At 37.5% G+C, this 14813-nt stretch overlaps 3 protein-coding genes across 3 annotated transcripts; 2 read left to right on the top strand and 1 right to left on the bottom strand.

The window, feature by feature from the left end:
- The first annotated feature begins 5319 nt into the window (after positions 1-5319).
- LOC128014667 (uncharacterized) lies at positions 5320-6716 on the top strand. The gene is made up of 7 exons (XM_052598382.1): positions 5320-5459; positions 5530-5709; positions 5884-5942; positions 6017-6091; positions 6165-6227; positions 6310-6462; positions 6651-6716. Exons 1-7 carry the CDS (start codon positions 5366-5368, stop codon positions 6663-6665), a joined length of 639 nt encoding a protein of 212 aa, XP_052454342.1. The 5' UTR covers positions 5320-5365; the 3' UTR covers positions 6666-6716.
- Positions 6619-8158, bottom strand: LOC128014668 (putative nuclease HARBI1). Its single transcript, XM_052598383.1, has 4 exons — positions 8121-8158; positions 7321-7433; positions 7144-7255; positions 6619-7070 (listed from the first exon to the last, which is right to left on the bottom strand). The coding sequence occupies exons 1-4, from the start codon at positions 8128-8130 to the stop codon at positions 6694-6696; spliced, it is 612 nt and encodes a 203-aa protein (XP_052454343.1). The 5' UTR covers positions 8131-8158; the 3' UTR covers positions 6619-6693.
- A 287-nt stretch (positions 8159-8445) lies between these two features.
- LOC128014656 (uncharacterized) lies at positions 8446-14769 on the top strand. The gene is made up of 2 exons (XM_052598362.1): positions 8446-9084; positions 11160-14769. Exon 2 carries the CDS (start codon positions 11185-11187, stop codon positions 13132-13134), a length of 1950 nt encoding a protein of 649 aa, XP_052454322.1. The 5' UTR covers positions 8446-9084; positions 11160-11184; the 3' UTR covers positions 13135-14769.
- Positions 14770-14813: the final 44 nt, after the last annotated feature.

The raw sequence follows: 14813 nt of genomic DNA, 5'->3' as shown, positions 1-14813 counted from the left end.
CCAAACAAACAAATTTTACCTTTCTTCAATGTGCATGTAATCTCTTCGGATCAAATGCTTCGGATCAACGGCGTCAGCAGCAGAAGACAGGAGGAGAGGATGAAGAGAAGGTTCATATGGTTGACTATCTCAGCAAAGTCCATCGCTCGACAACGCTATCCGTATCCGGGAAAGTCTTTGATCATCGTCGGTTTCATATTTTCACACAGGCTTAACTAATTAAGGTCGCTGGCCGCTAGTTTATCAGCAAAGTCCATGCAAAACACTAACCACTAAATCAGCGGCTAATTTAAACTTATGTCTGTCGTGACGGATGAGTTTTTCACTCAAACAAACAGAACTATAACCACTAATGGGCTAGTTGCATATCTCCGCCATCTTGGATTTCCGGTCTTGCGAGTGTGTGCGTAGATATTTCCGGTTGTGCTTAAAGTCAGTGCAGAGAACCGGAGAAGTCCAAATATTACCTTCTATATGTTTACAGGATTTATAATATCACTTCATATGCAAATAAGATATTCACAAGAGGAGTGAAATTTCCTACCGTTGTGCTGTGTTTGGTCCTCAGGCGCGTCTTCACCTCGCTCACACGCACGTTTACAACGCTAAATTAATCATCTTTGCTAATTATTATACATTTACTTCATTGTCAGCTTCATGTACTTCATTTATTATTGTTCAACGAACTGTTTGAAACAAAAACAACAAAAAAGGTTGCATTTCAGTGTCTCTGCAGGGGATTATAGATCAACAGCGCCACCTGCTGTCGATACGCGGCTATTGGTAGTGATGCTACAGTCAAAAATCAGTAATAATTCACTTATCAAAATAAAATATATAAAATAATGTTTCTATTTTAATATCCTTTAAAATATCATTTATTTCTGTGATGTGCCGCTGTATTTTCAGCATCATTCAGTCTTCTGTGTTACATGATCTTCAGAAGTCAGTCTAATATGATGATTTATTATTAGAATTATTAATAGCTGTGCTACAAAATATTATTTTGGAATCTGCAATACCTTTTTCAGGATTCTTCAATCTATAAATTTTTTTTAAAGAACAGCGTTTATTCAAAATATAAATATATTCTAACAATATTAATCTTTGATATCACTTCTTATGAATTTAACACATCCTTGCTGAATAAAAGATTCTAAGATCTAATAAAGAATAACATTTCTTATATAAAAAAAGAAAGAATAAACATTTACTGACCTCAAACTATTTAACTTCAGTGAATATTGTTAGAAAATATTTATATTTTAAATAAATGCTCTTCTTTGTGTGTGTGTGTGTGTGTGTGTGTATAAGCCCACTAACACACTAGGCAAGGCAAGGCTTATTTATATAGCACATTTTGTACACAATGGTAATTCAAAGTGCTTTACATAAAAGAAAGTAAAATAATCATGAAGAAAAATAATAAAAATAAAACAAGCAATTTTAAAACTTTTAAAATGACAAAAAAAAATTACTTACTTAAAATGAATTTAAAACAGTTAGAAAATGATTTTACATAAAATAAAACTGAAAATAAAGTGCAATCAGTTCGGACATCACTCAGTGCTCATTCAGTAAATGCACAGCTAAACAGATGAGTTTTGAGTCTAGATTTAAATGTGACTAGTGTTTTAGCACATCTGGTCTCTTCTGGAAGATGATTCCAGCTGCAGGCAGCATACTCCCCTTGTTTTGTGTGAACACTTGTTATTTCTAACTGACTTGATCCTAGTGATCTGAGTGCTCTGTTAGGCTTATATTCAGTGAACATATCTGCAATATATTTCAGTCCTAGGTCATTTAGTGACTTATATACCAGTAAAAGTACAGAAATAAGAAGCAAAGCACAGAGCAGTAAGCTAGAACGTCCGAACGGTAGCAAAGCCGGAAGCAATCCCTCACAAGCTAACCCCCACAAGGTTATTTTTTATTTTTTAAAAGACATTTTTAAAGCACACTAACAATACCATATAAAAGCTAACAAATAGGACTACAGAGTTCTGTTCAGCTGAAATTATAAAGCATAGGTGATTTAAGGGTAACTGGGACAGTTTATGAAATTCTGTCTTGTGCAAAGTTTTTTTTTTGCTAAATTAAAAAAATAAGTTCTGTATCAGCTGAGAAGAGACGATGCTAATCATCAGAGGACCTCAGATGATGCTAACCCTGAATCAACAACAGAAACTAACAAATATTGCTACAAGTGTGACTGCATCATATTATAATTATTAATTATTAATAATATTAATAATGTTCATCGTCTGGCTGACTACGTCCTGTATTAATTTTCTAAAAATCCTGTCATACGTGCACAAATTGACAGTCACCACTTATAAGCTATTACTAAATATTGTAGAAACATAATTTTCTGTAAAGTTGCTTTGTAACGATTTGTATTGTAAAAAGCACATACAAAAAAAAAAACATCAGAAACATTTCTGCAGTACTGAAGATATTAAATATTTATCTGAGGAGGAAACTATATTGCATCATAATGAAAGGATGTGTGACGTACACTTTTCTGTAAACTGAGCCAAACATTTTTTCACTGAGTAAGAATAATTACTGTATTGCGCAACTTAGTTCATACTTAGATATAATTTTCTATGCAACATAACCTTTTATTTTCATCATCATCTTTAAGAGTTCATGATCATTTATGGTCAACTTTATTTCTCAGTTGATAAATCCATCCACAATTCATAAAACACAACACATGCAACTGAGGTACAAGAAGGCTTGACTTCCAAAAGCCATTGAAATCATTTTAAAATCACATCGACAGGTAAAAAAAAAAAAGCCTCAGGTCAGATATTCATTTAACACAAATTAACTGTTTGACAAACACTTTCTGCTTTAATGTCCAGGTGTGAATTAAAAAAAATCTCAAACAGGCTCCGAAGTGCCGATCTGAATCAACAAGTCGCGAACATGCTCCGAAGTGCCGATCTGAATCAACCGAGTCGCGAACAGGCTCCGAAGTGCCGATCTGAAAACTTCAACCAAAGAATGTAAAAAAATAACTATATTTCTCTAATAACTCTACAACTCTATGAAAGACTCAGAGAGAAATAATAAGAGGAGTGAAGTTTCCTACCGTTCTGCTGTTCTGTAATTCAAAATTATCAAAATAAAATAAAATAATGGTTTCTATTTTAATATCCTTTAAAATATAATTTATTTCTATGATGTGCAGCTGTATTTTCAGCATCATTCCTCCAGTCTTCAGTGTCACCCCAGATAGCCACTGGACGCTGTAACGGAACAGGGCCGCAACCGCAAAACGATAGAGCCGGGTCTGGCACGCATCCGCCTCACGGACTCGTTGTCTGAGTCAAAACGCACATCGGGCCGAAGCCGTTTCTGGTCTGTTTTTAGGGGTTGTTGCGGATATGTGCCAGCGCCGATCCAGCACCGCCTGATCATCCCGTTACAGATACGTAACGGGTGCGTGAAACGATTCCGCCTACCGGAGCTGTGCCGAATGTGTTACGAATCCGCTTAAATCACCACTGGATTGACCTTTTGCCTTTTCGGCATTTTTGTCATACTAAAAACAACGTGAACAAAGTTAACAAACACAGAATTAATGACCACGAATTCATATTTTAATTATAAAAAACGAACAACAAAGTCATGAACATACACATAATTAATGGATAAAAAAAAACCGCACAGGCTATAAACACAACGTGGAAGAAAAAAAAAACATGCACTTAAACAAATTCACTATAGGTGCTGTGGCAGCTGTGGCTGTTGCTGCTCCTGCTGCTGACGCGCCAGTCTCTCCTCGCGCCCTCCTCTCCTGTCCGCCGAAAGGGCAAACCACCTAGCATGCCTCCATATTTCAGCTTCAGCACCTGGAAAAAAGCATTACTGATTAGGATGAATGAGACATTTGGATCAGTGCTGGTCCTACATGACGACAAAACAGGCAGACGTATATTGCATTTGCTCAAAATGAAGATATGCCCATCCTTCTCGGCCTAATTCTATAACGATTTGTGCATTAGTTGATGGAACTGTAATAAAATAATAGCCTAATAATAAAAACAACTGGTCATGTAAAACTGAATAAGACAAATGAACTATGTAACGACTGAGGTTAAGACGTAGCCCCATATACCTAGTAATAAAAAGAATAAGAAGAATAAACAGAAGGCATTATTGTTGGTGTATGATGTTTTACGAAGACGTCAAAACTGGAAGAAATGAATCAAAAGAAATCTGTGCGGGAAGGATCGATTGTCATCCTCTTTTGTATGTCGTTTATCCTCGTACTTCTTAGCGAGTAAAAGTAGGCTACTTCACTCATCTCCCTACTACTAGGACTGTCACTTTTGTGAAAAAATCATTTTCGATTTTTAAGACATAAGTGTTTATTGAATCGATTTTCCATGTCTACAAAAAAGACGTTTGCTTTTTCAACATCGAATAACGGACGAACGTAAAGAGAGCGCTGGAAACGCACAAGTCAGCAATATTTCTTATTTATTGGCATGACGTTTCGTGCAGAATGTCTCGTAACTTTGAACGTTCCTCTGGTTTCAGTTGTGTTTTTGTTTATTTTGGTGACGTATAAATAAAATCTTCCCATCTGCCTGCACTTGAGTCTTCGCCTCTTGCGATCCGTGACACTACGTCCTTAATAACAATGGATGAAAAGTTTAGAGCCCTACTGATGATTTAGTCTAGAGTGTGTCCACCTTTGTGTGTGGGTCCATGTCCATGCTGAATCGACAGGTAAAAAAAAAAAGCCTCAAGTCCAAATATTCATTTATCACCAATTAACTGTTTGACAAACACTTCCTGCTTCGATGTCCTGGGGGGTATTCCAGAAAGCTTGGTTAACTTACCATTTGATAAACTATAACCTCTGGGTTGATTTACCCCAAACAGGCATACCATGAGTATGTCGGTTCCAAAACACCTGAGAAGAGTTAGCTTAATCAACCTCTGACTGGTTACCCAGAGTTAATGCGCGTGCACGGTGCATGTATAAAGACATTTTCAATGGATCGCCGATTTCACGAGTCACCATGGAAACTCAAAGCGAAAAAAAGAGAGCCGCGTATTTCACAGAGGCGGAGTTGGAAGTTTTAATGCATGCTTACGAGGAGTTTAAGCCAATAATATTAAAAAGAAGCAATACAGCTGCATCGGCTAAAGCAAGAGAGCTGGCTTGGCAAAAAATAACGGACAGAGTAAATGCGTGAGTGTATTAAATTACAAATTTGTTATTGGCTCCCGTTTTATTGAAATGCAAAATAATGAAGTATGACTTATATACTTTTGAATATGTTAAATCACTATGAAAGCATTTACTTTTCCTGCCATTTTATTTCTTTAGCTTGAAATAATAATGTATATTTCTTATTTAATAAGGTGTAATCCTTCTGGAGCCACAAGAACTTTAAGCCAAGTCAAAATGAAACACAAAAACATTCTGCAAAAAGGTAATATTTGATTACACAATTACTGAACTATTATTATAACAGGATTTAGTATATTCATTCTGTCATGCAGCTAACAGAAAAAAGACTGAAGCCCGTCTAACTGGCGGGGGGCCACCACCACCTCCCCTCACCCCATCTGAGGAGCTGGCTCTGTCCCTTAATAAAGGGCGACCAGTGGTTGCTGGCATTCCAGGGGGCAGTTCATCACACATACTATGCACCACAAGTGATGGTGAAAAAAGGGTGAAATGTAAGTTTACCTCTATGATTTGTTTTCATTTTTTATCCTGATAAATTACTATCTCTGTCACTTAAAGGCTTTTTGAACAAGATTAATTTATGTAGGCTTATTTTATTTAACTGCATATGATGTATTATTTTCTTTGATAATATTGAGAATTTAACGGGTTGTGTGTTCTTATAGATACTGATGGACGGATTGTATTATTGGACTCTCCAGAAAGAACACAGTCTGTCACAGTTGTAAGTGATTTGTTGTCAGGTACTTTTAGGGTTTTTTTTGCCAAATAATGTATACTTGAATATTTGTCTTGTAGGATGAAGATGATGATGATGATGAAGAGACCACATCTGCTGTGACAGAAGTGGACAATGCTGGTAGATCCACTGAGGTATGATGCATACCATTATGATGTATGGCCCCTTTTTGCATTAGAGTAACAAACTGTCATTGTCCTTTCATAGTACATACCTAGGGATTTGCCCACAGATGAGGGTCCTTCAGCCTCAGCACACAATCTAAGCAGGGTAAGAATTTGTGTCCATGTGTCCATATTTTAATTTTATTGTCTGACCAAACAATCTCATTTATTACATTTTTCCACCTTAGTTGCCAGCAAAGGAGCTGTATAAGGTCCATCTTCAAAAACAAATAAGAAAAAGTGACATGGAGATGGACCTTATACAGCTTCAAATGGAAGAGAAAAGGCTCCTCATTAAAAAAGCAGCACTTGAAATAGAATTACTTGAGAATCGCCTTAAGGTGAGAACTTGTCTGAATATTAATCTGTTGCATGTTAAAAGTGGTCTGTCTGTCTCTATCTATCTATCTATCTATCTATCTATCTATCTATCTAGCTATCTATCTATCTGTATGTATGTATGTATGTATGTGTAAAGCAATATAAAAAAAAAAACATTTTAATGAATTTTACTTTTATTGTTTTTCAGGAAATGAAGAAATAAACTGCCTGGCAGACCAGTGCAAAAAAAACTAATAAAAGTAATTTTGACAAATCCTGTCTCTCAAAAGTCTTCCGTCTCTGTTGGCCTCTAAAATCTGTCGGTGTTCCTCTGGGCCATCTTCCTCAATACAAGGAGGGTGGCTCTCTCCTCTTATAGTGGCAATATTGTGAAGCACAACACAAGCCACAATAATGTCGCATGCCCTCTCTGGACTAACCCGGAGCCCACGCAGACACTGAAACCGAGATTTGAGGATCCCTATAGTCATCTCCACCTTGGCCCGTGTTCGGCTGTGAGCCAGGTTAAACCGTGTCTGTGGTCCAGGCTCAGGTTCAGGGTAGGGTGTCATTAAATAGGGCAGACAAGGGTATCCTCTGTCCCCCAGCAAGTAACCATTGTACTGTCCTGTAATGATTGAAGTGTACAACACAAATATAGTAATAACGAAAAAACAAAAATTGTATAAAGCAAATCATACCCTGCTGAAATGTCTGGCATAATGATGACTCGCGGAAAATTCTGGCATCATGCACAGATCCTGGCCATTTTGCCTCGACATTGGTGATGATTTGGGTTGCCTCACATATTACCTATAGTTAGTGGAAAAAGTAATGACTTTGATGATTTTAAGAAGGGGAAAAAATTAAGTTGTTACCTGCACATTGATACTATGAATAGATTTCCTATTAACATAGTCTCCCTCATTTATTGATGGAGCTTTAATAGGAATGTGAGTGCCATCAATGCACCCAATTACATTTGGAAACCCTGAAACAGAAAGTTTTGGAAGTATGAAGTGTGTGCATAAGGAATACATGTATAGATATTAATAATATGACTAAATATTAAATATGCGTCATATATTTTACTACAAAGGACAAACCTGCCACTCTGTGGAATTCGTCTTTAATAACAAGCAGAGGTTTATGGCCAGGGAACTGTACAAACGTGGGTAACAACTGTTTAAGTGCCAGACACACTGTACGAACGGCTCTACACACAGTTGCCTTTCCCACATGCTCTGAATCGCCCACACTGTACAAAAAATGGCCAGACGCAAAAAACCTAAGTGCTATGCACAGAATGTTTTCTGTGCTAAGCGCAGAGCCGCGGTTTGTCACATTTGCGATATGCGGTTTTAAAAGACGTGTTAAATAAACTAATGAATCTTTTGAAAAACGATAACGCTCTTTTAAATATTCATTAGGGTAAGCAAACACATCAATACGCGGTCTTATAACCCTCTCCCGATGAAAAAAACCTCGTATAATTTGTGCTTCAACGTCCACAGGATCCTCGTCAAAAGGGCACGCCATGCTCACCAACCTTCTGAAACGAAGTTACACTGAAACATAACGAGGTTATCTTCAGAGAGTCAGTTGCTATGGTTACATACATACCCAGAAAGTTACCTCTGTTTTTGGAACCGAACGTTGAGGTTATCCACGAACTTACCCTTATACATACCCAGGTATGTCACATAACCTGCTTTTTGGAATACCCCCCTGATCTGAATTAAAAAAAAAATCTCAAACATGCTCCGAGGTGCCGATCTGAATCAACCGAGTCGCGAAAATGCTCCAAAGCACCGATCTGAATCAACCGAGTCGCGAACATGCGCCGAAGTGTCGATCTGAATCAACCGAGTCGCGAACAGGCTCCGAAGTGCTGATCTTAATCAACCGAATCGCAAACATGCTCCGAAGTGCCGATCTGAATCAACCGAGTCGCGAACAGGCTCCGAAGTGCCGATCTGAATCAACCGAGTCGCGAACAGGCTCCGACCCAGATAGCAAGCATAGTCGGCCCGATTCTGGCTGAGTGTCGGCACAATCGGCTGGAGTCCGGGTCGGCTGACATACTGTCTCACGTGGTCGCACCAAGACTGGCGTCTTGTAGTTGTATTAGGTACATTGCATTGTATCTGGCCCTATTACGGCTGAAGTGTGACTGAGCTGTTTGGTGCAATGACTTGGAAATTAATGATGATGATGATGATGATGATATCAACAACAAAAACTGGCCTATAATACTTGTAATGTCCATTTTTACCCAGTTGATTTTTCATGATGATGATAAAATCATGATAAAATAATAATAATTATTATTAAATATTATAATAACAGAATAATATTTACAGAAACAACAAAAACAATTAAAAAAGGGTACATAAACATGCACATTGCATTGTCTTTGTGGATGGACATACGCTGCCCGACTGGAACTGACAGACCAGCCGTCACGCTGTTTGGCGCCATTTATAAATATTATGCGGCAGACGGATATCTATCAAGCACACGGCCCGATTCTGTGGAGCGACAGTCGGCTCACTTGCTTTGAAACGGCCACAAGACGACTTTCGTCATCAATTCTAATCCCACAGAGCGGGAAAAGGGACCTCACTTCGACGCCTGAACTGGTAAGTGGAGCATTATTTAATTTTGTAAGATGTGAAATACCAAAGTCTCTTTAAGACTATTAAGGGTATTCTATAGTCTTGTAATATATATAGCACAATCAAAACGGTTAATAAATTTGTCAACAAATTGTTAGCTAAACCGGAACTCTCCAATTTGTTAGGGTAACGTTAATTAGTCAACACATTTTAGCGTTGCAGGAATTCTTAAATATCTTTTGACATAGAAATAAAATACACACTTTAGTAAGTATATTTTTCTGTATTTTTCCTTCCGTCTAGTACAGTTATTAGTACAGTTATTAACGTTAGCTTAGCTAACGTTATGTTGGATGTAAAAAAAAAAAAAAAAAAAGTCAGGCCAGATATAGGCATAATTTAACTAGATTTAAGCCAACAATAAACATATGTGTTGCCTTAAAGTATTTATGGTTTAATATTAACTTACTTGAGTGGTTTAGTGAACTTTGACTGCATAAGTGTACATCATATAGTTTTCAACGCTAACTTGGTGCGAAGCGGTGGAGGGCATAGAACTGCAGCACGAGCGTTAAAAGAATAAAAACAAAATTATGTGAATAAACTGCAAGTTTACAGCACCCGTTACAGTATTTAAATAAGTTCACTATAAAAAAACAACAATACTTCATTTGAACGCATTAAAAGGAAATTAAAAAAGCAAATTTTGTAGCTATATTTCCATTGGTGATGCAGGCAAGCAGATGAGCCGTAAATATTTGTATGCATTCAATCATTTGGAACTGTTATGCGTAATGTGCTGTTGATTCTTCTCAGGGACATCCCTTTGCGAGTAAAGCACTAGCATATGCGACTATATCTTGACTCTGGCGACTAAATGATATCTAATATTAGCCATTGACTAATATATTATTAGATTTACTCGCCAGCGTGTGAGTTGAAGATAAAGTGTAAATTCTGCGCTTAACATTCTGATTGTGTACTTCTGATTTTTATCTCGTCGAGAAATCTGTGCAATTTCTCAGTTCAGCTCAATTCACGCGCAGTGCACCTGTGTTTGACGTACGGTGAGCTCTAGTGTGAAGACGGACCACTCGCCGTAGCTTTTTCTTACACGCGCAAATTGAGAGATTGAGAGAGAGGACGAGCGAGAGAGTCTAATTACATGCAGAATTATATTCTTTGTTGTATTTTTCTGTAGAAATAACGGAGTTCCTTAGTAGTGGGCGGAACTAATGCGCAAGCGGAATCTCATTGGCTGGTGCTCACCTACAGAGCAAATCAGTTTGACCGAATGCAGACAACCTGATTAATATTCATGAATCCATTACTGTTCTTATTAGTAGAATTCGTATTATTATTATTATTATTATTATTATTATTATTATTATTATTATCATCTTATCAGTATTATTGCTAGCCCCCCCCCCTTTTTTACAGAAACACTGAATGATCAACAAAGAACCACCATCAGTTCTAAATTTAGTTAAAATTTCTGCATTCATACAGTTTCCAAGTTTTAATTATAATTACTAAAGTTCTTTCATTATTAAAATTACTTGATTATCCAGATATCACATTATAATGCTTCACTGACTATTAAGAGTGTACTTTCAGGTATTTAAAAATCTGTGCCATTTTAAAAACATATACAGTGTGTATTTATGTATGTGTGTGTGTATATATATATATATATATATATATATATATATATATATATATATATATATATATATATATATATATACTTTTTTTTTTTTTTTAATATTAACTAGGCTACCTGACTTAAATATCATAGCACTTACTTAACATTTTGTTCATGTTTTGGTTCTATTGTGCTCATTTGTAACTTGGTTTGGATAAGTGTCTGTCATGATTAAATGTAGGCATAAATGTAAATATCTTGATGTATCTTGATGATCAGCTTCCACATAATATTTGAGTATAATGGAGCTTGCATATACCTTTACACTGGTTGCACCACTGGTTTAATATATTTACAATACACAGTGAATAAATGAGTGTTTTTAAAACAAGTGTATGATTTAGTTAACGTCAATGTTGATTAATGTTTATTTCTCACTTGTATTTTTCCTTAGGTTGGAGAAAGAAAAAGGTAAAAACATGGATAGACGTAGTCTTAGAAAACGAGCAGTGAAAAGGGTGAGTTCTTTATTTTCTTCCTTTCCTGATGAGATGCAGATCACTGGAGCTGCAGAGAATGCCACTGTGAATATCACAGAGGAGGACCAGAATCAGGGTGATCAGGGTCAGGCATCACATAAATTTGACAGTGAAGATGATTCGCAGAGTGATGATGACATAGTAAATGTCAGTACATCACTAACTGACTCTTTGTGCGACTGGGCAGTTCATTTCAGAGTGTCTTTAGTAGCTTTGGCTGCACTTCTGGCCATCTTGAGAGTTCATCATCCTTTCCTACCAAAGGATGCCAGAACTCTTCTACATACCACTACCTCCTACAGCATCCAAGTTGTTGCTGGTGGTACCTACCACTATGTCGGCATTTTGAAAGCTTTTGCAAAAAGCATGGATCGCATCTGGTCTCACATTCCAAACAGGCATGAATTTAAATTGCAGCTGAACGTAGATGGACTACCTCTGTTTAAGAGTTCCTCAGTACAGTTCTGGCCAATCCTTGGCTTGCTACAGGGTGTTGTGAAAAAGCCAGTTGTCATTGCTCTGTTTTGTGGTGTCTCAAAGCCAAGTTGTCTGGTTGCATATTTACAAGATCTTGTCAGTGAGTTGCAAGAACTAAGCAAAGGATTCTTCATCAAAGGGAAACAGTGCTTCTTGAAGGTCAATTCTGTCATCTGTGATGCGCCAGCAAGAGCTTTCATTAAAGGAACGAAAAGTCATACTGGTTACTCAGGATGTGACAAGTGTGTTCAAACAGGTGTTTATCTTAAACACAGAATGACTTTTCCAGAAGTCAACAGTGCACTCCGGACAGATCTGTCTTTCAAAATGCTGAATGATGAAGATCATCACGTGACAAAGTCACCATTAACTGATGTAGGTATAGGCATGGTGTCATGCTTTCCTCATGATTACATGCACCTTGTCTGTCTTGGGGTAGTGCGGAGACTGTTGGATTTATGGATTGCATCAGGGCCTTTGCCATCCCGCTTGTCTTCTCATCAGATGAAGCTTATCTCTAGTGCACTCGTAGGCTTAAGAGGTTTCATTCCTACGGATTTCGCTCGTAAACCAAGAGGGCTTTTAGAAAGACTCCGGTGGAAAGCCACAGAGTTGCGACAGTTCTTGTTGTACACGGGGCCAGTGGTTCTCCAAAATGTGCTGTCGGGTTCAGTCTACAACAATTTCATGTTGTTATCAGTTGCCATTTTCATCCTTGCAAGTCCTTCATTGTCTGCAGATCTTCATGACTTTGCACACACATTACTTGTGTCATTTGTGACACATTTTGGCAAACTGTATGGTCCAGAATTTGTCACTTACAATCTTCATGGATTAACCCATCTTTCTGAGGATGTTCGAATACATGGAAATCTTGACCTAATATCCGGATTTCCATTTGAGGATTATCTAGGTAAGATGAAAAAGATGATAAGAACCCCGCATCATCCACTAGCCCAGGTTATTCGGCGAATCTCTGAAATGGATCCTTTTACAGGAAATGATGAAGCTTCACATGGAAAGAAAAGGTTGCAGAAGGAGCATGATTCTGGCCCACTTCCACCCTCTATGATGAACATATCTGTACTTCAGTTCCAGGAGCTTGTCATAGGTGGTACCAAAATAGATGCATCAAGCGAGGGAGACAGATGTGTTAAGATTGGTGGCTGCATTGCTTTGATTGACAATATCCTTCAGTGTCAGGACAAAATATATATTGTCTTCAGAGAATATGAATTAATGGAACCATTTTTTGAGTATCCTCTGAGTTCAAGTGATTTGGGCATCTACCTGGTTGGAAAAATCTCATCGAGGCTGAAAACCATTCAGTTATTTGACCATGTTGAGAAGTATGTGAGGTTGCCAAATCAAGACAAATTTGTTGCAGTGCCATTGCTGCACTTGTGCCACTGATTTCATTTAGCCGTTTCTTATTGTGCAGCTTTTTTTTTAAGCTGTGCTCTCCCCTTTTCTTAAAAGGGCTTTGCAAAATTCATTTGAACTGAACAAAGTTCACTTAATTTTCATCAAGCTTTGTTCATAATCACATCTACTTCTAATGTCTTTCATGTTTTACTTGTTCAATATTTTTTAAGCAGCTTTCTGAAATTGTACTCACCCTTTCTAAAATGTAAACGAGTTTGTTTCTTCATGGGAACGGATTTGGAGAAATGTGTCTCTGCATCATTGTCTCAGCAATGGATGCCCTGCAGTGAATGGGTGCCGTCAGAATGAGAGTCCAAACAGCTAATAAAAACATCACAATCCACAAGTAGTCCACACCAATCCAGTCCATCAGTTAATGTCTTGAAGAAAAAGGTTGCACGCTTCTAACAGCTTAAGTCATAAACTCCACTGTTTTAGACTGTTTCTGCGTGTAAACAGTGCTTGATTTGTGCAGATTTATCTCCTGACATTTCATTATAGACTTGTATTTCATCCAAAAGTAACAGTTTTAAGTTAAAAATGTCTTGATGATAGACTAACGTGCTGCTTTTGGCTTCACAAAATATTAATTGGTGGACTGGACTGGAGTGGTGTGGATTATTTTGATGTTTTTATCCTTTGTTTCTCTACAAAGTATCCATTAATGAGCATGTGATGTGAAGCTACACTTTACCAAATCTATTTCCATGAAGAAACAAACTCATCTGCATCTTAGGTGGTGTGGTACAGCAAATAACATTACTTACTTACTTAATCCTCTTTATTCCCATAAGGATAGGGACATAAGGCCACTATCATCTGACCTCATATTGTGGCTCGCTCCAGGTGAGATGCATTTCTTCCAGCTCTGATGTCACTGTCCTCCTCTAGGTGATCTTTGGTCTTCCTTGTCTTCTCTTACCAGGTGCTGTCCATTTTAAGTGCCACATTCGGGATGTGGTGCTGGTCCATTCTTAATAAATGCCCAAGCCATCTCAACCGTCTGCATTTGATCTCAACCACCACACTGTTCTTCTGTATAGCTCTACAGTACATAACTTACAGGTCGGCCAGAGTCTAGCAAAGGTGCTATGAGCCTTCCCAAGATGTGTATTAATATCTTGCCAACTGCATTGTCAGTGCCAAATGAACTTTCCAGGTAGGTGAATTCCTCACAAGCTGCCATCAACTGTGATCCAATTGGACTGATGCACATAACTTGGGTCTTGGTGGTAATGATATTAAGACCTGTCTGGTTGGCAATGTTGTGCAGCATAGTCATTTTCAGTTGCAAAGAAATTAATTTTATTTAGGAAAACATTCCAGTATTTTTCTCTTTATAGTGTACTTCAGTGGTGGACTTATTTTTATTCTGGAAGTGGAGTTGTGCTTTAATGGGACATTTCACCCGAAAATTTAATTCTGCTGTAAATTTACTAATTTGTTGCATAACGACGTACACATGGGTATTAATCTTGGTTTGCCTGTATAGTTTTTATTTTGATTCTAAAAGGGATGTTATTCTTTGACTTGCATTCTGTGAATAACCAAGGAACACAAAAATCTTCAGCTAAAAATCGTCTTTAATGTTTTGCTCAAGAAAAAAGTAACAGAAAATTTTCATTTTTGGGTGTCATCTGGGTGTCAGGGCAGAAAAATAAAAAACA

The sequence above is a fragment of the Carassius gibelio genome, chromosome B25 (genome assembly GCF_023724105.1).
Source record: "Carassius gibelio isolate Cgi1373 ecotype wild population from Czech Republic chromosome B25, carGib1.2-hapl.c, whole genome shotgun sequence".
Taxonomy (NCBI): domain Eukaryota; kingdom Metazoa; phylum Chordata; class Actinopteri; order Cypriniformes; family Cyprinidae; genus Carassius; species Carassius gibelio.
Note: the sequence above shows the minus strand (reverse complement) of the source record. Positions and strands in the feature narration are given on the sequence as shown.